Here is a 27,326-nt window from a genome sequence, read left to right as displayed (position 1 = left end):
TTTCTCTCTTTGAAACCTCAGCGTCTCAGGCATTTGGTCATTTGAGCCATCAGGTGAGAACTGACCACCTCTGTCCAGTATCATATACATATATTTAAAAAGTCATTGAGGAATTAGAATTAGCGCACTTTATACAATCTACTGTTTTATACCTCAATGTAAAAGTTTGAAAAATAGAAATAATAATAGTACCTACCTTCCACCATCATCGTAAGGATTAAAAGTGCTCAGCAGGCCACAGTATTATTCCTCACCTTGCACCTACTGTTTGTGGGTGTTATCACATGCGCTGTGATTGCTGGTGGGCTGTGTCCCTAACAGGCAATGAACGAATTGGAAGGCAGGTACTTTTGGCACCTTCTTGCTGTAGCAATGAGGTGGACCCTGTCTGGGCCCCGAGCAGCTCACAGTTCAGCAGGGGAGAGAGACAAGTCTTCAGAGGGGCAATAATTTGACAGGGGCTCTGATGGGCCAGAAAGCTCCTAGGATTTGGGTTTGAAGAGGGTTGTGGAGCAAGTTGCTACATTATACATCACAGGAACACAGGCGCAGGCACAACAGAAAGTTTTAGCAAAGACCACTTTATTACTTACATAGCACAAAGGGTCCAAAAGACCATGGGAAGAGATCCCGTTGCAGAGGGTCTCCCAGGGAGGTCAAATGATCCCACCAGGGATGGGATGGCAGCTCTGCACGCCTCACTTAGGGTTGGAGAGGAGACAGATTTGTGCTGTTTCAGGGTTGAGTATTTATCCATCCAGGGGATGGGAGCTCTGCCATTGAGAGTTCCTGCCCTAAGAAGCATCTGGGGCTGCTTGTTCAGAGCTTCTGGATTCAGGGTATGGTCGGGCCTTTACATTAGACCTAATGTTTCCCTTCACCTGTGGAATGGAAACTTAAACAATTGCACACAACAGAAAAAGAGATGGAGCAAGCAGGGTAGGCCAAGGGCTGAGAAATGGTCGTTGAGCATGTGTCCATGACTTCCCCAGCAGCGGACTCAGGAAAGACGTCAGACTTCGGGACAAAAGGGAGTCAGCCGGTCAGAATGTGGGGAAAGAAAGAGGTTCCAACCCAAGGCAAAAGCTCATGTTCTCAGTTCTATAAAGAAAGTGAGCGGGTTTGGTTTCAGTTCTCATTCTCCTTCACCAGGCCTGGCACACATTAAACCATCAATATCAGTTGAGTTCAGGAACAAATGGATCCCTCCTTGGCTCACTAGGAACTCTCTGATTTTAAATACATACTGCGATGTGGCACATGTCAAAGCTGGGAGCCATTCAGCAACAGGTCAGAGCCCGGGACCTATATCCCCAGGGCACACTTCCCTGTGAGACCTGAGTGACCACTATGAATGGACAGCTGCTCCAGTACCCAGGAGGCAGTCACGGGGTGCTTTGAACCCAGGGCCACCCGCGGGACCGCCGGCTTAAAGTCGAAACCCCTGAACCAGAAGTCCTTTGAAGGAACCTAGAGCAAGGCCTGTGCACAGAGTAGATTTGAAAAATGAGGGGGTGAGGGGTGGAGTTGGGGAGGTGAGCGTGCTGCGCTGGGAGCGCCAGTCTACCACGCAGAAGGGAATACCGAGTTCGCTGCGCGTCGCTGCTCCCATAGCCCGGCAGGCGGCGCCAGAGCGCAAGCCCAGCCCCGTGACCCGGGTTCAGGAGTCCGGCCGGGAGGGGGGGGGCGGGGCGGGGCGAGGGGCGGGTCCGGCGTCGCAGGGCGTTCTGAGCGCCGTGGTAGTTGGGCGGTGAGGGACGGACGAGCTCCTGCACTGTGCAGGGCCATGGCCGAGTCCGCCTCTCAGCGCTGCTGCCTGGGCTGGGACTTCAGCACGCAGCAGGTACCCTCGCGGGGAGCCCAAGTCCGGGCGGGTAGGGCCGCCTCCTCTGCGACGCGGGGCGGGCGAGCTGGGAATCCGGGCGCGGGCTTCGCTGGGCCGAGTCGCGAGCGCGCTTCACTCTCGGGCTCACCGCGGAGCCTGGCGCTCCCTGCCCCGCGCATAGCTACTGGGGCGCCGGTGCCCGCGTCTGGAGGATGCCGGTTAGTGCCGCCCCCTCGCAGGAGGGGGCCAAGACCTCTCCTGCACCCAGGTCCATCCAGAAACGCCAGGCACTCCCCGGCGGGACCCCGCGGGCACGTGGCGGGAAAGTGCCCAGAGACGCCGGGGTCCCGTGGGTTTTTGCCCCATCGTGGGCACCGAGTGACTGAAACCCGAAAGAGCTCAACTGCAGAGGCAGGGGAACAGACAAGTAGACACGCGCATATGTATAACCAGTGACCTGGGGCCACATCATCCCCTGGACACTTGAAAAAGGAAATGGATCCAACGTACAAATGGACTTTGTCCCTCCCTGTGACAGCCCTTGATTGACACCAGCATGCCAGGGTCAGTGGACCCAATACTGCTGGCTGGAGAACAAGGCTGTGCTGCTCGCAGGGCCTCACAGGTCAGCAGAATGAAATTAGCCTTCAGATTCTGCGTGGGTGTCTGAGTGGTTCTTCACTTGAGAAGTGCAGATACAGCCAGCACAGCTGCATTCCACCCCTCTTCCAAATGGGCTGTGGGAGGTAGGCCTCAGCCAGTCCTGAACATCCCGTGGGACCCTGGACAAGTTGGTTTGCTCTGCCGGAACTCAGTTTCTCCATCTGTTCTGGAAAGGAATTGTACCCCTGAACTGGGGAATCTGCTCCATTGGGATGTCACATGTCCCTGAACCATGATCGAGGCCCACCAGTTCCCTCAGAGAATCTTCAGACCTCTCATTCCTTCTTCTTTTAGACTTTCTCTGGGCCTCCTTGCCAGGCACAGGAACCAGTAGTTCTGTGAAAATCCACTTCTAGAAGATCTTGACTTTGGCTGTTTGGGGGCTAGTTTCCATGAGATACATTGGTGTTCCTATTAGTCTCAGCTTCCTTTACTAAATCTTCGAGTGTCCCCAGATGTGGCCTCTGTTGTCACTAGTCGCTTCAAGGAGATCTCTTGGCTGAGCTACCACTGAGGTGCTAAGTTTTACCTGGTGATGTTACTACATCTTGGGCCAGTATAGAAGTTGAAAAAAATTACATGCTCTGTATTTTTTAATGTCTTCCAGGTGAAAGTTATTGCCGTTGATGCAGATATGAATGTCTTCTATGAGGACAGTGTGCATTTTGACAGTGACCTTGTAGCATTTGGGTATGTACCTGGTGGGCATGTCAGGGAGTAGGGTCGGGGTAGCGATTTGATTTAGAGTCTTCCTCCAACCTACACTCGGAGATTATACTGTTCTGGCTTTTTAAGAATCTTTTTCCTATGCTTGGAATGCTTTCCCTCTATTCTTTCCCAATTTCATTCATTCATTCATTCATCCATTCATCATTCATTCATAAATATATGCAGCAAATATTGATGGGGATTTACTTTGTGCCAGGCACTTGGGTTCTGGGATTTGATGACAAACCAAGAAAGAGACTTGATCTTTGCTCTCCCAGAGCTTCTCGTTGAGTGGGGGTAAGTCTGATATCAAAGAATCTCATGAAATAATGTTTAGTTATAAACTTAGAGAAGGCCTCTGAAGGAAAGGAACTCACTTCTCCAAGTGCTTATTAAAAAAGAATGTGATCCAGGGTGGTGTGACGGTGGCTCTGTGGCAGAATTCTCGCCTATCTTGCTGGAGACCTGGGTTCGATTCCCGGTGTCTGCCCATGGAAAGAACAAAAAACAAAATGAAATGTGATCCAGATTTGGATATGGGGTCAGGGAGGGTCCCTAAGCTGAGATCTAAGTGGATTAGCCAGCTAACTGGAAGGACAGAAGGAAGAGTATGTGCAAAGGCAGGAAAGAATGTGGTTCTTTCAAAGGCAGGAAAGAGTGTGGTTCTTTCATGGACCTGTAGAAGGCCGTTGTGGCTGGAGAGCAGAGGAGGTAGAGTCTAGAGAGGGAGGTGGACACAGAGATGGGCCCTATAGGCCATGGTACAGAGTTTATTTTATTCTAAAAACCATGGGCAGCTGCTGGAGCACTTAAGAGGTAGGGATGTCATGTGACAAAGCCATATTTATGTGTTTTTTTGGTTTTTTTTTTCATATTTGAATCCAGTGAATTTATTTGAGATTTCTTTTTTTGTTTGTTTTGTTTTTTAAATTAATTTATTTATTAATTAAAAAATTAAGAACAAACAAAAACATTAACATATCATTCCGTTCTACATATATAATCAGTAATTCTCAGTATCATCACATAGTTGCAGATTCATCATTTCTTAGAACATTTGCATCAATTCAGAAAAAGAAATAAAAAGACAACAGAAAAAGAAATAAAACGATAACAGAGAAAAAAAAAGATTATACATACCATACCCCTTACCCCTCCCTTTCATTGATCGCTAGCATTTCAAACTAAATTTATTTTAACATTTGTTTCCCCTATTATTTATTTTTATTCCATATGTTCTACTTGTCTGTTGATAAGGTAGATAAAAGAAGCATCAGACACAAGGTTTTCACAATCACGCAGTCGCATTGTGAAAGCTATATCATTATACAATCATCATCAAGAAACATGGCTACTGGAACACGGCTCTACATTTTCAGGTGGTTCCCTCCAGCCTCTCCATTACATCTTGGATAACAAGGTGATTTCTACTTAATGCATAAGAATAGCCTCCAGGATAACCTCTCGACTCTGTTTGGAATCTCTCAGCCATTGACACTTTGTCTCATTTCACTCTTCCCCCTTTTGGTTGACAAGGTTTTCTCAATCCCTTGATGCTGGGTCTCAGCTCATTCTACAGCTTTTCTCAATCCCTTGATGCTGAATCTCAGCATATTTATGTTTTATAAACATCTCTCTGGGTGGTGGTGGTCTGCAAAGTGGATGTTGGGAAATCATTGAGGAGGTTCTGGCAGGTCACCTGCATGAGAAATTATGGTGAGTTGGAGGGCAGAGAGCTGGGTGGCAAAATTGACAGATTTTGGTGCAGAATTGAATGTGAGATGTAAGGGACAGGTTTCTGACTGGCCTTCAGAAGGGATGGTGAATTATGAAAGAGAATTGGCACTGGGGAGAAAGATCATATGTTTGATTGCAGACTTGGTGGTTTCGAGGTGACTCTGAGAGCTCCTGGTAGAAGAGTCCTTCCAAGTCTGTTTAGATGTCACCTTCTCTTTGAAGCCTTCCCTACTGGCCCTCAGCACACTTCTCACTACCCATCATCTTTGCGTCCCCAGTTGACATGACCCGTTTGAGCCAAGGTTGGACGCCATCTTGCGTTCATATTTTATATTACCACAAGCTTCATATGTTTGAGATTTGGTAGTTAGTGTCTTTGAAGGAATTCAACAAATTCTCTCAGGGAGTTTGTGGCCATAAAGTTGCTTATAATATTCCTTTATTATCCTTTGATGTCATTCAAGGATATGTTGAATGATGGGACCAGTAGCCCCTCTTTCACTTCTGATATTGATATTGGTAATTTGTATCTCATGAGTAGTTTGTTGTGTGTCCTTCCAGTGTTTTTTTTTTTTGTATGCTCTATGACAAGGTCACATTTCATTATTTTTCCATGTGAGGATTGTGTTATTGCAGCACCATTTGTTGAATTTTTTGTATTGTTTATTTTTTTTTTGGTAAGTGCATGAACTGGGAATCAAACCCAGGTCTCCCACATGGCAGGTGAGAATTCTAACACTGAGCTACCCTTGCAGTCCCCCTTCCAGTGTTTTTATATGGAAATATAAGCAAAGACAAATAATTTCATTTCCCCCTTTTTACATACAAAAAAGAGCATACCTGACATACCATTCTGAATTTTGCATTGCTTAGCAATCACTTGGCTGTCTTTCCATATCAGTATATAAGAGTTTCTCTGTTCTCTTTTATAGATACCTAGTATTCCATTGTATAGATGTTCTGTAGAGTGTGTAATCAGTCTCCTGTTGATGGACATTGGAGTAGTTAGCAATTTATTACTATTATGAAAATGATGCAGTGAACTGCTTCAGGTGTAATTGCAAGTACATTCAGGTTTATCTATAAGATAAATTTTTGAAGTGGGATCATTGGGTCAGTAAGCAAATATATTTATATAATTTTGAAAGGTGTGGCCAAATTGCTTCCTATTGGGATATTATTGATTCGCACCCCACCAATAATACGTAAGACTGCCTGTGTTCCCACAGCCTTGCCAATACAATGTGATTATAGATGTTTTGGTTCTTTGCTGATCTGATGGGTGAAAGGTCATATCTGCATAGATTTGCTTTGTGTTTCTCTTATGATGATGACGTTGAGTATCTTTTCATATGTTGAAGAGCTACGTGAATTTATTATTCTGTGAATTTGTTTTTCATATACTTTGCCTATTTTTCTGTTGGATTATCTGTCTATTTCTTATCAATTCCTTATATGTAAAACTTCTTCATATATTGGGGATGTTATCTCTCTGTTAAGAGAATTGCAAATATGTTTCCCAGATTTTTGCTTGTTTTTGACTTGTGTATGGTTTGTTGCCACAGATTTTTGATGTTTGTGTCATTGGATTTATCAATCTCTTCTTCTTTTGCTTCTAGATTTTGAGTCATAGTTTGAAAGGACTTTCTCACTTCAAGACTTTGAAGGAATTCACCCTTGTTTTCATCTTGTTCTTGTAAGGATTTAGGTTTTTTTTTTTTTTTTTTTTTAACATGGGCAGGCACTGGGAATCGAACCTGGGTCCTCTGGCATCGCAGGCAAGCATTCCTGCCTGCTGAGCCACCGTGGCCTGCCCCAGGTTTTGTTTTTATGTTAAAGTATTTTGAGTGTTGTTCTAGTTTGCTAGCTGCCTGAATGCAATATACCAGAAACAGAATGGCTCTTAGAAAGGGGAATTTAGTAAGTTGCTAGTTTACCTTCCAAAGGCTGAGAAAATGTCCCAATTAAATAAGTCTATAGAAACGTCCAATCTAAGGCATCCAGGGAAAGATATCTTGGTTCAAGAAAGCCGATAACGTTCAGCATTTCTCTCTCAGCTGGAAAGGCACACGGCGAACTTGGTGACACCTGCTGGCTTTCTTGTGGCTCTACGAAAGGGATTCTCTCCAAAATGTTTCCTCTTTTTTTTTTTTTTCATTTTTAAAATTTCTTTTATTAATTTAAAATTTTTTTTAAATATGACAAGAAAGAAACACATTCTTAACATATGATCATTCTGTTCTAAATGTAAGATCAGTAATTCACAATATCATCACATACTTGCATATTCATCATCATGATCATTTCTTAGAACATTTGCATCAATTCAGAAAAAGAATTAAAACAAAAACAGAAGAAAAAAATTATACATACCATACCCCTTATCCCTCCCTTTCATTGATCACTAGCATTTCAACTAAATTTCTTTTAACATTTATTTCCCCTATTATTTATTTTTATTCCATATGTTCTACTCATCTGTTCATATGGTAGATAAAAGGAGCATCAGACAAAAGGTTTTCACAATCACACAGTCACATTGTGAAAGCTATATCATTATACAATCATCACCGAGAAACATGGCTACTGGAACACAGCTCTACATTTTCAGACAGTTCCCTCCAGCCTCTCCATTACGTCTTTTTTTTTTTTTTTACATGGGCAGGCACCAGGAATCGAACCTGGGTCTGTGGCATGGCAGGCGAGAACAAGTTGACATCTCCTTAATGTATAAGAATAATCTCCAGGATAACCTCTTGACTCTGTTTGGAATCTCTCAGCCATTGACACTTTGTCTTGTTTCACTCTTCCCCCTTTTGATTGAGAAGGTTTTCTCAATCCCTGGTTGCTGAGTCTCAGCTCTATCTAGGGTTTTTCTCAATCCCTTGGTGCTGAGTCTCAGTTCATTCTAGGATTTCTCTCCCCTGTTGCTAGGAAGGTCCACACCCCCTGGGAGTCATAGCCCACATAGACAGGGGGAAGGCAATGAGTTTGTGTGTTGGCTGAGAGAGAAAGAGGCCACATCTGAGCAACAAAAGAGGTTCTCTTGGGAGTGACTCTTAGGCCTAATGTTAAGTAGGCTTGACCTATCCTTTGTGGGGTTAAGTTTCATTTGAACAAACCCCAAGACTGGGGGCTCAGACTATAGCTTTGGTTGTCCACACTGCTTGTGAGAATATCAAGAATTTAACTTGGGGAGGTTGAATTTTCCCCTGTTCTCACCATTCCCTGAAGCAGACTTTGCAAATACTTTTTTATTCACTGATTAAATCACTCTGCGATTTCTGGGGGCATCACTCTGGACAAACCAACAAAATCCCACATCCTACTCAAGGTTCCATGTACTTATGGTGTTCAAATAAGCTGCCTACATAAGTTATATTAGGAAATGCACTACTCAAAATATAAATTTTGCATCAAATAAGCATATTTATAGAGCAGGGTTTATTGAAACCAAGAAAAATAAAAATCAGAAGAATGATGTCTTGTAGTTCCACTACTGTGGGTAAACATTTGCTATGCTTCGGAGATTTCTAGGAATAGGCAGGTGGGGCTCTAGAGTTCACCGGGGTGGGTGAAGTTCAATCAGCTGCAACAGGTTAAGTCAGTTTGTGAGTTCCATCAGTTCAGACTCTGGAGGATTATAAGAAGGTAATGAGGTGACATCATCGTATCTGATTGCTTCCTGCTGATCAGGGTAGTTATGGGGGAAAGTCTTTGGTGAAGCTGGAGGAGAAATATTGCTTTCACATGATCTTGAGTTGTGGTTCAGGAGATGGCAGTGATTCATCTGGCAAAAACCATCTGCCTGATTTAGTCATCTTTCACTACATTCCAACCTCTCTGGTTTCTGGCTCGTCTTCACACTGGTGAATGGCAAAGGCTGTGGATTCATCTGCCTTCTGTACTTGATAACCAATTCCTGAGAAATTGAGGCTTCACAGACAGAAAGAGTTTATTATTACTGCACGTGAAGCTGTTTCCTCCTTTAAAGGTTTAATGGGTGGAGTCACAACTCCATAGAAGCCATCTGATCAAAAGTTACCACCCACAGTTGGGTAGATCATGTACATCTCCATGGGAACAGTCAAAATGCTCCTAGCCAGCAATATTGAATGAGGATTAAAGGACGTGGCTTTTCTGGGGTCCACCAGATTCAAACCGGCACAGGTGTTATCCAGGTATCTGGTCTATGATATGTATCCAACTTTAATTTTTTCTAGATGATTATCCAGTTATTTCAACAGTGTGATTGTAGAAGTCCATCTTTACCTCACTGATTTGAGATCCCAGCTTTATCATACACAAAATGTCTGTGCTCGTTTAGGTCTACTTTGGGGCTTTTTCTTTCGTTTCATTGGTGGTTCTGTTCATAACAGTAATATATTATTTTAATTATTCAGTCTTACAGTGGGTTTAAGTATCTGGAATTGTTGGTCCCCTCTGCTTGTTTTCTTTTTCAGGGTTTCTGTGGCTGTTCTTTCTTGTTCTTTTTTTTTTTTTGGTTTTTTTCCCCCTATTCTTTTTTTTTTTTAATTAAAGAAAAAAAAGAAATTAACGCAACATTTAGAAATCATTCCATTCTACATATGCAATCAGTAATTCTTAATATCATCACATAGATACATGATCATCATTTCTTAGTACATTTGCATCGATTTAGGAAAAGAACTAGCAAAACAACAGAAAAAGATATAGAATGTTAATATAGAGAAAAAAATAAAAATAATAATAATAGTAAAAAAAAGACACAAACAAACAAACAAATAGACAAACAAAAAAAAACCTATAGCTCAGATGCAGCTTCATTCAGTGTTTTAACATGATTACTTTACAATTAGGTATTATTGTGCTGTCCATTTTTGAGTTTTTGTATCTAGTCCTGTTGCACAGTCTGTATCCCTTCAGCTCCAATTACCCATTATCTTACCCTGTTTCTAACTCCTGCTGGACTCTGTTACCAATGACATATTCCAAGTTAATTCTCGAATGTCGGTTCACATCAGTGGGACCATACAGTATTTGTCCTTTAGTTTTTGGCTAGACTCACTCAGCATAATGTTCTCTAGGTCCATCCATGTTATTACATGCTTCATAAGTTTATTCTGTCTTAAAGCTGCATAATATTCCATTGTATGTATATACCACAGTTTGTTTAGCCACTCTTCTGTTGATGGACATTTTGGCTGTTTCCATCTCTTTGCAATTGTAAATAACGCTGCTATAAACATTGGTGTGCAAATGTCCGTTTGTGTCTATGCCCTTAAGTCCTTTGAGTAGATACCTAGCAATGGTATTGCTGGGTCGTATGGCAATTCTATATTCAGTTTTTTGAGGAACCGCCAAACTGCCTTCCACAGTGGTTGCACCATTTGACATTCCCACCAACAGTGGATAAGTGTGCCTCTTTCTCCGCATCCTCTCCAGCACTTGTCCTTTTCTGTTTTGTTGATAATGGCCATTCTGGTGGGTGTGAGATGATATCTCATTGTGGTTTTGATTTGCATTTCTCTAATGGCCAGGGACATTGAGCATCTCTTCATGTGCCTTTTGGCCATTTGTATTTCCTCTTCTGAGAGGTGTCTGTTCAAGTCTTTTTCCCATTTTGTAATTGGGTTGGCTGTCTTTTTGTTGTTGAGTTGGACAATCTCTTTATAAATTCTGGATACTAGACCTTTATCTGATATGTCGTTTCCAAATACTGTCTCCTATTCTGTAGGCTGTCTTTCTACTTTCTTGATGAAGTTCTTTGATGCACAAAAGTGTTTAATTTTGAGGAGCTCCCATTTATTTATTTCCTTCTTCAGTGCTCTTGCTTTAGGTTTAAGGTCCATAAAACCGCCTCCAATTGTAAGATTCATAAGATATCTCCCTACATTTTCCTCTAACTATTTTATGGTCTTAGACCTAATGTTTAGATCTTTGATCCATTTTGAGTTAACTTTTGTATAGGGTGTGAGACATGGGTCTTCTTTCATTCTTTTGCATATGGATATCCAGTTCTCTAGGCACCATTTATTGAAGAGACTGTTTTGTCCCAGGAGAGTTGGCTTGACTGCCTTATAAAAGATCAAATGTCCATAGGTGAGAGGGTCTATATCTGAGCACTCTATTCGATTCCATTAGTCGATATATCTATCTGTATGCCAATACCATGCTATTTTGACCACTGTGGCTTCATAATATGCCTTAAAGTCAGGCAGCGCGAGACCTCCAGCTTCGTTTTTTTTCCTCAAGATGTTTATCTGCCCTTCCAGATAAATTTGCTTATTGGTTTTTCTATTTCTGAAAAATAAGTTGTTGGGATTTTGATTGGTATTGCATTGAATCTGTAAATCAATTTAGGTAGGATTGACATCTTAACTATATTTAGTCTTCCAATCCATGAACACGGTATGCCCTTCCATCTATTTAGGTCTTCTGTGATTTCTTTTAACAGTTTTTTGTAGTTTTCTTTATATAGGTTTTTTTGTCTGTTTAGTTAAATTTATTCCTAGGTATTTTATTCTTTTAGTTGCAATTGTAAGTGGAATTCGTTTCTTGATTTCCCCCTCCGCTTGTTCATTGCTAGTGTATAGAAATGCTACAGATTTTTGAATGTTGATCTTGTAACCTGCTACTTTGCTGTACTCATTTATTAGCTCTAGTAGTTTTGTTGTGGATTTTTCCGGGTTTTCGACGTATAGTATCATATCGTCTGCAAACAGTGATAGTTTTACTTCTTCCTTTCCAATTTTGATGCCTTGTATTTCTTTTTCTTGTCTAATTGCTCTGGCTAGAACCTCCAACACAATGTTGAATAATAGTGGTGATAGTGGACATCCTTGTCTTGTTCCTGATCTTAGGGGGAAAGTTTTCAATTTTTCCCCATTGAGGATGATATTAGCTGTGGGTTTTTCATATATTCCCTCTATCATTTTAAGGAAGTTCCCTTGTATTCCTATCTTTTGAAGTGTTTTCAACAGGAAAGGATGTTGAATCTTGTCAAATGCCTTCTCTGCATCAATTGAGATGATCATGTGATTTTTCTGCTTTGATTTGTTGATATGGTGTATTACGTTAATTGATTTTCTTATGTTGAACCATCCTTGCATACCTGGGATGAATCCTACTTGGTCCTGATGTATAATTCTTTTAATGTGTTGTTGGATACGATTTGCTAGAATTTTATTGAGGATTTTTGCATCTATATTCATTGGAGAGATTGGTCTGTAGTTTTCTTTTTTTGTAATATCTTTGCCTGGTTTTGGTATGAGGGTGATGTTGGCTTCGTAAAATGAATTAGGTAGTTTTCCCTCCACTTCGATTATTTTGAAGAGTTTGAGAAGAGTTGGTACTAATTCTTTCTGGAATGTTTGATAGAATTCACATGTGAAGCCATCTGGTCCTGGACTTTTCTTTTTAGGAAGCTTTTGAATGACTGATTCAATTTCTTTACTTGTGATTGGTTTGTTGAGGTCATCTATTTCTTCTTGAGTCAAAGTTGGTTGTTCATGTCTTTCCAGGAACCCGTCCATTTCATCTAAATTGTTGTATTTATTAGCGTAAAGTTGTTCATAGTATCCTGTTATTACCTCCTTTATTTCTGTGAGGTCAGTAGTTATGTCTCCTCTTCCATTTCTGATCTTACTTATTTGCATCCTCTCTCTTCTTCTTTTTGTCGATCTTGCTAAGGGCCCATCAATCTTATTGATTTTCTCATAGAACCAACTACTGGTCTTACTGATTTTCTCTATTGTTTTCAATTTCATTTATTTGTGCTCTAATCTTTGTATTTCTTTCCTTTTGCTTGCTTTGGGGTTAGTTTGCTGTTCTTTCTCCAGTTCTTACAAGTGAACAGTTAATTCCTGCATTTTTGCCTTTTCTTCTTTTCTGATATAGGCATTTAGGGCAATAAATTTCCCTCTTAGCACTGCCTTTGCTGTGTCCGATAGGTTTTGATATGTTGTGTTTTTGTTTTCATTCGCCTCGAGGTATTTACTAATTTCTCTTGCAATTTCTTCTTTGACCCACTCGTTGTTTAAGAGTGGGTTGTTGAGCCTCCTCGTATTTGTGAATTTTCTGGCACTCCGTCTATTATTGATTTTCAACTTCATTCCTTTATGATCCGAGAAAGTGTTGTGTATGATTTCAATCTTTTTAAATTTGTTAAGACTTGCTTTGTGACCCAGCATATGGTCTATCTTTGAGAATGATCCATGAACTCTTGAGAAAAAGTGTATCCTGCTGTTGTGGGATGTAATGTCCTATAAATGTCTGTTAAGTCTAGCTCATTTATAGTAATATTGAGATTCTCTGTTTCTTTATTGATCCTCTGTCTAGATGTTCTGTCCATTGATGAGAGTGGGGAATTGAAGTCTCCAACTATTATGGTATATGTGTCTATTTCCCTTTTCAGTGTTTGCAGTGTATTCCTCACGTATTTTGGGGCATTCTGGTTCAGTGCATAAATATTTATGATTGTTATGTCTTCTTGTTTAATTGTTCCTTTTATTAATAGATAGTGTCCTTCTTTGTCTCTTTTAACTGTTTTACATTTGAAGTCTAATTTGTTGGATATTAGTATAGCGTCTCCTGCTCTTTTCTGGTTGTTATTTGCATGAAATATCTTTTCCCAACCTTTCACTTTCAACCTATGTTTTTCTTTGGGTCTAAGATGTGTTTCCTGTAGACAGCATATAGAAGGATCCTGTTTTTTAATCCATTCTGCCAGTCTATGTCTTTTGATTGGGGAATTCAGTCCATTAACATTTAGTGTTATTACTGTTTGGATAATATTTTCCTCTACCGTTTTGCCTTTTGTATTATATATATCATATCTGATTTTCCTTCTTTCTACACTCTTCTCCATACCTCTCTCTTCTGTCTTTTCGTATCTGACTCTAGTGCTCCCTTTAGTATTTCTTGCAGAGCTGGTCTCTTGGTCACAAATTCTCTCAATGACTTTTTGTCTGAGAATGTTTTAATTTCTCCCTCATTTTTCAAGGACAATTTTGCTGGATATAGGAGTCTTGGTTGGCAGTTTTTCTCTTTTAGTAATTTAAATATATCATCCCACTGTCTTCTAGCTTCCATGGTTTCTGCTGAGAAATCTACACATAGTCTTATTGGGTTTCCCTTGTATGTGATGGATTGCTTCTCTCTCGCTGCTTTCAAGATCTTCTCTTCCTCTTTGACCTCTGACATTCTAACTAGTAAGTGTCTTGGAGAACGCCTATTTGGGTCTAATCTCTTTGGGGTGCGCTGCACTTCTTGGATCTGTAATTTTAGGTCTTTCATAAGAGTTGGGAAATTTTCAGTGATAATTTCTTCCATTAGTTTTTCTCCTCCTTTTCCCTTCTCTTCTCCTTCTGGGACACCCACAACACGTATATTTGTGCGCTTCATATTGTCCTTGAGTTCCCTGATACCCTGTTCAAATTTTTCCATTCTTTTCCCTATAGTTTCTCTTTTTTTTTGGAAATCAGATGTTCCATCCTCCAATTCACTAATTCTAGCTTCTGTTTCTTTAAATCTACCATTGTAGGTATCCATTGTTTTTTCCAGCTTTTCTACTTTGTCCTTCACTCCCATAAGTTCTGTGATTTGTTTTTTCAGTTTTTCTGTTTCTTCTTTTTGTTCAGCCCATGTCTTCTTCATGTCCTCCCTCAATTTATCGATTTCGTTTTTGAAGAGGTTTCCCATTTCTGTTCGTATATTCAGCATTAGTTGTCTCAGCTCCTGTATCTCATTTGAACTATTGGTTTGTTCCTTTGACTGGGCCTTATTTTCAATTTTCTGAGCGTGATCTGTTATCTTCTGCTGCTGGCGTCTGGGCATTTAATCAGATTTCCCTGGGTGTAAGACCCCGCAGGTTGAAAGATTTTTCTGTGAAATCTCTGAGCTCTGTTTTTCTTATCCTGTCCAGTAGGTGGCGCTCGTGACGCTCATCTGTCTGCGGGTCCCACCAGTAAAAGATGCTGTGGCTCCTTTAACTTTGGAAAACTCTCGCTGTAGGGGGGGTCACCAGCTGAAGCGGCTTGGGGGAGTGCCAATCCGAATCTCCCAGCCGGCCCGGGGATCCGCACGCGGGGAGGGTGGCTGGCCTCTGCGGCTTGGGGGAGCGCCTGTCCAAATTTCCCAGCCGGCCCGGGGCGCCAAGTGTGACGGGGGGGGCGCCAGCCGCCGCGGCTTGGGGGAGTGTCTATCCGCCGTTCCCAGCCTGACCAGGAAGCCACGTGTTTGGAAGGGACCCTGGTCGCCGTTCTCCACGGCTTGGGGATCTCCAATCCAATTCTCCCATCTGGTCCGGGGGGCCGCGTGTGCGGGCGGGGGCGCCAGCCGCCGCGGCTTGAGGGGACCGCCTGTCCAATTCTCCCAGCCGGGCTGGGAAGGAGGGAGGGAGGGACTCCGACCACCTGCCACCCCGGCCCAGGGAAGCCCGTCCCCTCGGCGATCTCACCGGAGCGGGTTCTCCCAGCCAGTCAGCCGTTCCAGAATCTCTTGTTCTTTTTTGAGAGGTACTTTAGAATCAGCGTTTGAGGTTCCAGAAAGCAAAATTGTTAATATTGTGGGGGGTGGGGGGGTTATTTTACATTTATAAATTATCCTGTAGAGAGTTGATACCTTTATAATACTGAGTGTCTTTCCAGTTGTTGAAGTCCTTTTCTGAGTTCTTCCATGTGTTTTAACATTTGATATATAGTTATTGTATTTTGTGGTAGATTACAAGAATGGCCATACTTCTCCACCGCTCCCTGTATCTGAATCCTTTGCCATGTGGCTTTGAAGCTCCTCCCATCAAGAGATGGAGTCATTTTCCTTCTCTTTGAATCTGGGCTGGCTTTGTGACTTGCTTTAATAGAAAGTAAGAGGAGTGACATTGTGCTCTTTCTAAGCCTCAGGAGGCCTTGGTCGCTTCTGTTCTCAGTCTTGGAACCCTACACAGCCACCACATGAGCACGCTCAGGTTAGCCTGCTGGAAAATAAAAGACATGCAGCTTAGTCCTTCCTAGGGCTCCAGCTAAGAGCCAGCCAGCCCCCAAAAGCAGAGCTCCCTTGCTGTCAGTTAACTAACCTTAGATGCATGAGCGAGCCCAGCTGAGACCAGAATAACCACCCGGCAAGCCTGGCCCGATGACTGACCAACAGAATTGTGAGCTGAGTGTAGTGGCTTCAGGCCACTAAGTTTTCAAATGGTTTGTAACATGACAAAAACTTTGCTTTCCCAGAGCTTCCTGTTGAGGGGGGTAAGTCTGATACCAAAGAATCTCATGAAATAATATTTAGTTATAAACTTAGAGAATGCACCTAATTATTTTTAAAGCTCATTTCTATTTTATCTTTCTGCTATTATTAATGGGGGTTAGTAGTGGAGAATGTCCAGCTATCCCCCAAGCCCATTTCCTTTTCTTGGACCCAGCTCTGGCCTCCATTTCCTTGCCTTCCTTACAGTTATCTTCAGCCACGTGGCTGAGTTCTAACCAATGGATTATGGGCAAAACTGGATATGCTGCTATCAAACTTAGTTCATAAAAGCTTCCTAAACTGTCCTCCACTGTCTCTTCTTTCTTTTTCTGGCTGGATGTGCATGTTCAGGGCAACCTTGGAAGCCACATGTTGAAGGTGACAAGGCTGCCATCAGCCTGGGTCCCAGAGTGATGGCTTGGGTCAGAGTTCCCCACTCCCTATGCCTGCTCCCCACCACGCAGACTGGACTTTACACAGTGAGAAATTAAACTTCAGCTGTGTTAAGCCATGGGAATGTTGTTTTCCCTTCATTAAAACAGATGTTCCCTTCCATATCTTTTTTTTTAAATAACTGCTCTATTGAGATAGCCATATATCATAAAATTCATCTTTTAAAATGTATAATTCAGTGCGACTGTGGCTCAGCAGGCAGAGTTCTCACCTGCCACGCTGGAGACCTGGGTTCAATTCCCGATGCCTGCCCATGTGAAAACAAGAATGTGTATAATTCAGTGGTCTTTAGTATGTTCACAGAATTTCATAACCATCACCCATCACTTATATCCATTTTTAGAACATTTTCATTGCCTCAAAAAGAAATCCTCATTTCCTTGCAGTTACTTTCTGTTCCCTCTCTCCCCAGCCCCTAGCAAGTACAATCTACTTTCTATCTGTAGGGATTTGCCTATTTCTGGACATTTCATAATACAGTAATTAATAATATGTGGTATTTTGTGACAGATTTCTTCCCCTTTGTGTAATGTTTTATAAGTTCATCCATGTTGTAAGAGGTGTCAGTACTTCATTCCTTTTTAGTGCCCAGCAATATTCCGTTGTATGGCTGTACCACATTCTGTTTAGCCAGTCATCAGTTGATGGACATTTGGGTTGTCTCTACTTTTTGGCTTTTATGAATAAGGTTGTTATAAACATTCATATGCAAGTTTTTGCATGGTACATACATATTTTTTTTTGATTCTCCCTAAATTACTTTATTAATTTAATATAATTCTTTTTTTTATTTTAAAAAATTTTATTTTCAAACTATTATCATAAATTTTGCAACTAAGTCAAACCATCAGTTACAGGTTGTTTTTATAAAACAGTCAATAATTTGACGTAAATGAACACTTCCCCATTCTATGTTAAAAGTAGGTTTCTGTGAGTAAATAAGTCATAGGGGGAGAAGACAGAGCTGGATCACACTATTGTAAGAAGTTATTTCTAAGAATAAGAATCAGGAAAAGATTATGGGGCTTTTTAATTTTTTTGTCTACAATGGTGCTAAAGCAAAGGCTGAAAGATTAAAAAAATTATTTTAGGTCTATTGTGATAAAAATTTTGACATGTTGACTAAATTGGCCAGTTATTTAACTGCACTCACTCGTTTTCTAAAATATAGAAGTCTAAATTGTGTGACAAAGAAGAGACAGACTCAATAGGAATAGTTCTCGCCTGCCATGCTGGAGCCCCAGGTTTGATTTCCGGTACCTGCCCAAGCAAAAAAAGGAAGAAACAGAGAGGACTATTGAGATTGACCCATTCATTCACAATACAAAATAATACTATATAATATATGTAACTGTCTTTAAGCATGTAGAATGTGTGAGATACTGGGGGACACCAACATAAACAAGACATATTCAAGTCCTGTATGTATATGCATACAGTTGAGAGGGAAAAATACAGTTGTTGTTTTTTAATTGTGAAATATAACATATATACAAAAAAGCTATACATTTCCAAGTACATTTTAACAAGTAGCTATAGAACAGATTTTAAGGTTTGGGATGGGTTACAGTTCCACAATTTTTCATTTTTTCTTCTAGCTGCTCCAAGATACTGGAGACCAATGGAAATATCAGTATAATGATTCAGCAGTCATACTGTTGTTAAATCCTGTCTTCTCTGTTCTATTCCTCCTTCTCCTTTAAATAATATATACACACAAAAGCAATAAATTTCAAAGTACATCGCAACAATTGTAGAACAGATTTTAGAATTTGGTATGGGTTACAATTCCACAGGTATTTATTTCTATCTGCTCTAGGGTACTGGAGGCTAAAAGAAATATCAGTATAATGATGCGACACTCATACTCATTTGTTAAACCCAACCTTCTTTGTGTAACTCCACCCTCACTTTTGACCTTTCTCTCATTCTTTAAGAGTGGTTGGGCTATGCCCGTTGTAACTTTTTCATTTTGGAAGGGGCTGTTGATAATATAGGATGGGGGATGGAACTAGTTGATGTTCTGGAGAGGCTAGCGCCTCTGCATTTCAGGACTTATCTGGTCCAGGGACCTGTCTGGAGGTTGTAGGTTTTGGAAAGTTACCCTATGCATGGAACCTTTGTAGAATCTTATATAATGTCCTAGGTATTCTTTAGGATTGGCAGGAATGGTTTTGGTTGGGGGTTGGCAAGTTATGGTAGGTAGCAGTTTCTAACTAAAGCATGCATAAGAGTGACCTCCAGTATAGCCTCTTGACTGTTTGAACTCTCTCTGCCGCTGATACCTTATTTATTACACTTCTTTCCCCCCTTTTTGTCAGGATCTGCATGGTCATGCATTTTTTGTTTTGACTGCTGCATAACAGGGTCACATTTCATTATTTTTCCATGTGAGTGTCCCGTTACTGCAGCACCATTTGTTGAATTTTTGTTTGCTTGTTGGGAGAGAAGTGCATGGACCAGGACTCGAACCCAGGTCTCCTGCATGGCTGGCGGAAATTCTACCACTGAACTACCCTTGCACTCTCCTGGCCATACATTTTTGTTCTCTTGGTTGTATTTCCAGGAATGGTGTAATTGGATCATATGATAACTATGATTAAACATTTTTTGGAACTGCCAGACTGTTTTCCAAAGTGGCTGCACCATTTTACCTTCCCACCAGCAATGTATGAGGACTCCAGTTTCTCTCCATCTTCACCAACATTTGTTGTGTCTGTCATTTTGATTCTGTAGTATAGCCATCCTAGTGAGTGTGAAGTGGTATCACTTTTGTCATTTTGATTTGCATTTCTCTAATGAACTAATGGCTTTGAGCATTTTTGGCCATTTGTATATCTTCTTTGGAGAAATGTCTGTTCAAGTCTTTCATTCATTTAAAAAAATTGGGTCGTTTATCTTTTTGTTGTGAAGTTGCATGAGTTCTTTATATATTCTAGATACCAGACTTTATCAGATAAATGATTTGCAAATATTTTCTCTCATCCTGTGAGTTATCTTTTCATTTTCTTGATGGTATCCTTTGAAACACAAGTTTAATTTTTATAAAGTCCAATATCTGTTTTTTCTTTTGTTGCCTGTGTTCTAGGTACAGAATTTATTAGGTTTGGATGTCGGTTTTATATTTACCTCGTGCAAAGAAATGGAAAGTTGTCCCTCTTTTTAGGTATTCTGGAACAATTTAAATGATGTTTGAAATATTTGCTCTTTAAAAGTTTGGTAGAATTTTTTTTTTTAATTAAAAAAAATTTTTTGAACATAACATACAAACACGAACGTTCTTGTATATGATCATTCCATTCTCGGTATATAATCAATAACCCACAATATCATCATATAGTTGTATATTCATCACCATGATCATTTCTTAGAACATTCGCATCAATTCAGAAAAAGCAATAAAAAGAAAAAAACTCATACATGCCATACCCCTTAGCCCTCCCTCTCATTTACTGCTAGTATTTCCATCTACCCAATAAATTTTAGCCTTTGTTTCCCCTATTTTTTTTCTATACCCCTTACTACTCCCTTTTATTGATCACTAGCATTTCAGTTTACTAAATTTATTTATTTTTTCAATCTTCTAAATTTATTTTGACATTTGTTACCCCTATTATTTATTTATTTTTAATCCATATATGTTACTCATCTGTCCATAAGGTAGATAAAAGAATCATCTTCAAGAAAAATGGCTACTGGAACACAGCTCCACATTTTCAGGCAGTTCCTTCCAGCCTCTCTGTTAGCCTTAAACTAGAAAGGTGTTACCATTTAATGCATAAGAATAACCTCCAGGATAACCCCTCGACTCTGTTTGGAATCTCTCAGCCACTGACACTTTATTTTGTCTCATTTCTCTTTTACAGACCATGGGCATTTGGGCCACTTCCTCATGTAACTTGCTTGTGCCTTCAAGATCTGCTCTGGCCCTATCTTGTATATACCATTTCCATTTTATGATGGGTGCTGCTGCGCATGCCCAAATTTATAGCTTGGCGATCAGACAATACCCAGCTCATGATAGGCAACTCAGGTCTCATAGTAACTTTGTGGCCCATGGTTAAGTGTTTAGTCTCTACTAAGGCCCAGTAGCAGGCTAAAAGCTGTCTCTCAAAAGGAGAGTAGTTATCTGCAGAAGATGGTAAGGCTTTGCTCCTTAATCCTAAGGATCTGCCAAAGGCTCCAGACAGCATCTCCATTTGTCACTGACACTTCCAGCACCATTGGATTTGCTGGATCATATGATCCAAGTGGCAGAGCAGCTTGTACAGCAGCCTGGATCTGTCACAGAGTCTCCTCTTGTTCTGGTCCCCACTCAAAATTAGTTGCTTTTCTGGTTACTCGATAGATGGGCTGGAGTAGAACACCCAAATTAGGAATATGCTATCTCCAAAATCCAAAGAGACCAACTGGCCATTGTACCTCTTTTGGTCATAGGAGGGGCCAGATGCAGCACTTTATCCTTCACCTTATAAGAGATACCTCAACATGCCCCACTCTACTGAACATCTAGAAATTTCACTGAGCTGGAAGGCCCCTGTATTTTTGTTGGATTTATCTCCCATCCTCTGACAGACAAATGCCTTACCAATAAGTCTAGAGTAGTTGCTCACTAGGTCCAATCAACATGATATCATAAATATAATGGACCAACGTGATGTCTTGTGGGAGGGAGAAACAATCAAGAACCCTGCAGACAAGATTATGATATAGGGCTGGAGAGGTGATATACCTCTGAGGTAGGGCATTGAAAGTATATTGCTGACCTTTCCAGCTGAAAGCAAACTGTTTCTGGTGGTCCTTACTAACAGCTGTTGAGAAAAAAGCATTTGCCAGATGAATAGCTGCATACCAGGTACCAGAGGATGTATGGATTTGCTCAGTCAGTGATACCACATCTGGAGTCACCACCTTGCTGAGTTTATGATAATCCACTCTCATCCTCTAAGACCCATCTGTTTACTGCACAGGCCAAAAGGAAAGTTAAATGGGGATGTGGTGGGAATCACCACCCCTGCGTCCTTTAAGTCCTTAAGAGTGGCAGTAATCTCTGCAATTCCTCCAGGAATCCAGTGTTGCTTCTAATTTACTATTTTGCTAGGTAGGGGCAGTTCTACTAGCTTCCACTTAGCCTTTCCTACCATAATAGCCCCCTCCATGAGTCAGAGAGCTAATATGGAGATTCAACAGTTGCTCAGTATGTCTATTCCAAATATGCATTCTGGAACTGGGGAAATAACTACAGAATGGGTCTGAGGACCCACTGTGAGACGCACCTGAGCTAAAACTCCATCAATCACCTGACCTCTAAGCTGCCACTCTGCCTGGTGGTCCAGAGTAACGATTGCGTCCCCTGGAATTAATGTCACTTCTGAACCAGTGTCTAATAATCCCCGAAATATCTGATCATTTCCTTTTCCCTAATGTACAGTTACCCTGGAAAAAGGCAATCGATCTCCTTGGGGGAGGCTTGGAGGAAGATTAAAGTATAGATTTGTGGCAGTGTAATAGGGTCCTCCACCCAAAAGAACTGGCCTCCCCCTCATTCAAGGGGCTTTGGGTCTGTAAACTCTCTCGAGTCTGGATATTGATGAAGGGGCTTCCTGTTTTTGTAATTCAAATTAGACTTCTATTCACTTGACCCTCAGTTCTTCAGGGATGATGGAGCTAGTCTCACAAATTTATGTTTCACAGATCTGTTAAAAGTTGCATTCTCTGAACATTTCTGGGGTAGCTGAGCAGGCTTTCCATGATAAATCCACCATAACATTCCAATCTCCCTAAGCCCTTGGATCCCCTCATCTACATTATACCAGGGCAGCTCTGGCATTTCAACCTCAGGTAATGTCGGCCACCTTTTGATCCATGTTTCAACCACCTATCCAAACAGTTAATGCCTTTCCTAACCCCTGGAGCTAGAACACTGAATGCAGACTCTCGCTTAGTGGGCCCATATCAATAAATTCAGCCTGATCCAGACTTATATTCCTCCCACCATTATCCCACACTCTTAAAATCCATTGCCACACATATTCCCCTGATTTCTGTCTAGATAGGTTGGAAATCTCATGCAGTTCTTTTGAAGTATAGCGTACCTCCTCATGGATGACACTTTGTACCTCATCTTTTGGGGCCTGTTGAGACTTTAGTTATAGGTCTGGAAGAAATGAGGGTGGTTGGGGTGGGTCATGAAAAGAATTAGAAGTATCTTCCGAGCCATTTGCTTCAGGGCCTTCATTTGCAGTTTCATTTGGTGAAACAGGATTAATCACTCCAGGGTTAATCCCTTCAGGAGGAGGCTGAGTGGCCAACTTCTCAGGGCAGCCTGGAGGTGGGGCAGCTGTGTCCTCAGGGCAGACTATTACAGGGTTAGCTTGAGAAGACTCAGCATGACTCAGGGTTTCAGCCTCTCCACAGCCATCATTATCTATTCATGTCTCCATCCCATTTTTCAGGGTTCTACTCCTTTCCGATCAATCCCTCACTTTAAGGGCAGATACCATGCAAGGTTGAGATTTCAGTTTATGCTGTAAAGTTGGTAACCCTAACAATGAGACTGAGTCTGATTTTCAGAGATCTCAAGTCTGCAGCTACAGAAAATAAAATTCTCCTTCAGGGCACTCACAGAAACTTATACATCTGTTATAGAGTACATAAGCTTCTCATTTGAAGGCTTCAGCTCATCCCTTTCCATCATCAATGTATATAGCATATCTAACAACAGCCAGCCAACATCTGTATACCTCCTATTTCCACAGAACTCTAATGATGTTATCTCAGTCGTGATATATATATATATATATACATATGTATATATGTATATATATATATTTTCAAACTGTATCCAGCCTTATTAAGAATACTTTTCATAAACAATCATCATGTTTCAGGCAGGACATAGACAGGCAATTGTTAACAGTATGCAACAACTTTCAAACTCCCTTCTTCAATGGACTACCAAAGTCAGAAAGCCACTGTAAAACCCAGTGAAGTCTTCATTTGATGCTCTGAACAGGGAAAGTTTAGAGGGAGAGTTGACATTTCATATTTAGCATCTTGTTTGACAACTTTTCACAAGCCAACCCTGGCTTTCAGGAAATGAAATGAAAATGGCAGCATTATCAGTTTGAAGATCCAAAGCCTTAACAAGGACGTGCTGTTCTTTTGCGGGATACCATCTCAGGGACATCACTGGCAAGTCCAGATTGCCTGACATTCTGGTAATTTTTTTGGGTCAGGCCCCAACAGATTTTAGGGAGTCAAGTCTGTGCTAAAGGCTGAGAAGGAGAAGAATACCCGAGGACACGAAAATGAATTTTCCCATGACACAGGGCCATTGTGCCTTTTGCTATCAGGAAATCCAATATCCTGGGAGTGAGGATGAAGTCTCTTAAAACTAGAGGAGAAAGGTATTTTCTCTCATGTTAATCCAGCTTTGGAGACATTCTATTAGTGACATTTGCCCCTTCCCCAGAAAACAACAATGAAGTATTTCAGTGTGCTAGCAACATAGCTTAAAAAAAAGATTCTGCATTTTTATAAAACTTGATGAACTAAAAATAATATTTCAAACTGTACAGTCACCAGAAGTACACAGTTATCAAAAGTGAACACACTTCACTTGGCATCTCCAGCACCTTCGGCTTTCTATGTGTGGTTTGTTTTGGCATCTCCATTTTCTGCAGGGTTATTCCCATCCTTGCCAGGATCAGCTTCTCCTTTTTCCCTTTGGGTACCTTTTCTCCCTTCTTTGCAGGGGCCTTTTTAAAAAGTCTTGGATTCTGGCTTTGGAGTAGCAGGTTTAGCAGATAACTTTGCAGATTTTCTCTGTGTGTCTTTTACCTTGGCTTTATCTCCTTAAGCATCCCCTTCAGCCTTTCTCTTGGGCATGGTGGCTACAGCGGTGGGATGTAGGTGCTGGATGTGGGGATGCAGCAGGGCATGGGCTTTGGTTAGTCTGGGGATCATTCTCAGCTCTTCACACTGCTCAAGCTCTAGGCAGTTTATAAAGTTTTTATAGTGCTCAATGGTAATGTTTTGACTGTCTCTTTTGCCAGCTCACCGCATGGATTGGCAATGTTATTCTGATTACAGGAAACAGAGTCATTAGTGCCTTTGAGTCTTGTCAGAATAGAAAATCAATTGTAAAAACCCATATTTAAGATTCTGTTTCTTAAGAACCACTTCTGGTGCCAAGTTATAGTAGCTAGTGTTCTCTAGAGAAACAGAATCAGCAGGAGATATCTGTAAATATAAAATTTATAAAAGTGTCTCATGTAACTGCGGGGATGGAGAGTCCAGGGTCTGTAGGGCAGGCCGCGAGCTGGCAGCTCCACAGAACTCTTGCGGGTCCTTGACGAACTCTCAGGAGAGGTTGGCTGGCCGAAGCAGTGAAGAGTGATGGTCTCTTCTGAATCCTCCTTAAAAACCTTCTGGTGATTAGGTTAAGTGTCACTTATTGCAGAAGACACTCCTCTTAGCTGACTGCAAATGCAGTCTTCTGTGGATGCAGCCAATATAATTATGATTTAGGTCCATGAAATATCCTCATAGCAGCAGACAGGCCAGTGCTTGCCTGACCACACAACCGGGTACCACCACCTGGCCAAGTTGACAAATGAACTTGACCATGACAGTCCCTTCCTTCCCAACTGGACTTAGGTGACTACTGGCTGGCTTTCCTCACAGAGATGGATTTGCATTTTCTATTATGTCATATAAATGGAGTCAAATAGTGAGTACCCTTTTTTTGTTTGGCTTCCTTCTCTCAGCATAATCATTCTGAGATTCACCCATGCTAATACGAGTTCATTATTTTTTCATTGCTGAATAGTATTCCATTGTACCACTGTCCCCACAATTTATCTGTCACCTCTTTAGGGATACCTGGGTTGATTTCAGTTCTTAATTGTTACAAATAAGGCTGCAATGAACATTGATATACAACTCCTTTTCTGGATATGTACTTTCATTTCTCTTGGTGATATACTTAGTACTGGAAAGGCTGATGACATGGCTATTGACTAGTAGCTTGGTATGATTTCTGACCCTGTTTTAATTTAAACTCTTACCCGAATGGGTAGGATTTTATCACGTCATCTAGTTGCAAGAGGGTCTTATAAGATGAAGAGGGTAGGGAAGGGGTTCCAGGTAGCTTCTCAGGCCGGCAATCCATGGATTCCTTCGTGTACTCTGATAGTCAAGAAATTTTTCCTGCAGCTGCTGGGGTCCCTTTCTGTAGCCACACCTCCTCTCCCCCTCTAAACCAGGTAAATCCAACCTCGTACTCCTTCACTTCACACCTGCTGCACCAAGAGACTCAGTGCCTGCTTTCCAGGCTGAGCCCCTCATTTTTCAGAAGGTTTGGTTTTGCTGGTGCTTTCTGAGAACTGCTGTCTTCGGGTCACTCTGGGCAATTTCCATGCCTTCACTTTCTTTCCATTTTGCCCAGCATTTGTGCCACTCAATCCTAGAGTTCCCGCTCTAGGTTGTCAAGGTACAGGGATGTTCTCCTTCAGTTCTTGGCACCAACCTCTGCTGCCTCTGTGTCCCTTTCAGCTTTGGAAGGCTCATCTTGCTCTAAGCCTCTGTCCCCCATTTGTTCTTGTTCTCCGTGCAGGACTCAAGGTGGTGTACATGTTCACAAGGATGGGCTGTCGGTCACTTCTCCCGTCCTCATGTGGGTCCAGGTGAGCACAGAGATTGCTGTCCCTGTTTTGTCCTTCCACCTGTCTCACCTGGCAGGTGTGGTTTGCTAGGAAGCCCAGTGGTGGCAGCTCATGAAGTGTTTGTTCAGACTGGGTCCTTCTGGGAAAACGTCTGCCTGTTTCCTGAGCCAGGCTGAGCCTTGGCTGGTGCTCGCACTCCCAGGGCTGAGAGACTTCACAAAGGGCTTCTTGCTCCTGGAGCCACACCAGCTGGCAACTCCTGCTAGTGACAGTCTTTAAAATACCACAGAGTCCATGGGTTTTGTCCACTACAGAGTCGGTAGTTTATGAGTCCATTTGTTTAAAACATTTTTAGTATAGTTCACTTCTTTATTTCATTGACACCTATTTATTTCTTTCTAGTGCTTAAAAAATCCCAAGTCATCAGTTACTTCATCATCTGCTCCTCATCTGTAATGACTAGGTGCTTGCTTTTAAATTTTGAGGCTTGTGCAGTTGCCTAATTCAGTGGTTTATTTTAGTTAATGGTAATTTTTTTTTTTCTTTTCCACAGGCTTTGGATATCATCTTGGAGAAGATGAAGGGTTCGGGCTTTAACTTCTCTCAGGTCCTCGCCATGTCTGGGGCAGGCCAGGTTCGTTTATAGCAGCTCCTTCTGCCACAAGAGGGTGGTTGACTTGGGCAAAGGTGACAGCTGACCCAGGAAGGATGACGGTCCTTCTGGAGAGCTGCTGCATACATTTGGTTATTAGTAAAACTCCCTGTGGCTGTTTTGCCAGTAGGGGGTATAAACTTTCCTCCTTCCGAAAGGATCTGAGAGAGTTCTTACAATTAAACCTTATTTTACAGAATAGGACACTTGGTATGGGCACCTGAATAGAGGTCCTCAAATGGCATGGAGGAAGCATTTAACATGAATTTATTATAACCATTTTGGGGCACTGAAATTGCTTTTCTATTTCCTGGAAGTAAAAGCAAAGAAAGAAATTATACTAATAATGACAATAGTTTTAGTGATAGAAATTGTATTACTAACAGAAAGGACA

The 27,326-nt window shown here is 41.4% G+C and overlaps 1 protein-coding gene across 4 annotated transcripts in view; it reads left to right on the top strand.

Annotated features, from left to right (window-relative positions):
- The first annotated feature begins 1,707 nt into the window (after positions 1 to 1,707).
- Positions 1,708 to 27,326, top strand: part of XYLB (xylulokinase) — a 74,737-nt gene continuing 49,118 nt past the window's right edge. For 3 of the 4 annotated variants that reach the window (XR_013162851.1, XM_077129777.1, XM_077129779.1), the window contains exons 1-4: positions 1,708 to 1,843; positions 3,096 to 3,178; positions 26,232 to 26,301; positions 26,834 to 26,914. Coding sequence is in view for 3 of the 4 variants with exons in the window: in XM_077129777.1 (XP_076985892.1) it covers positions 1,787 to 1,843; positions 3,096 to 3,178; positions 26,232 to 26,301; positions 26,834 to 26,914 (291 nt within the window). In the remaining variant the exon portion in view is untranslated. The remainder of the gene's footprint in view (positions 1,844 to 3,095; positions 3,179 to 26,231; positions 26,302 to 26,833; positions 26,915 to 27,326) is intronic. The other variant, XM_077129778.1, reaches the window with a different exon arrangement.

This window comes from Tamandua tetradactyla, chromosome 15 (genome assembly GCF_023851605.1).
Source record: "Tamandua tetradactyla isolate mTamTet1 chromosome 15, mTamTet1.pri, whole genome shotgun sequence".
NCBI lineage: Eukaryota > Metazoa > Chordata > Mammalia > Pilosa > Myrmecophagidae > Tamandua > Tamandua tetradactyla.
Note: the sequence above shows the minus strand (reverse complement) of the source record. Positions and strands in the feature narration are given on the sequence as shown.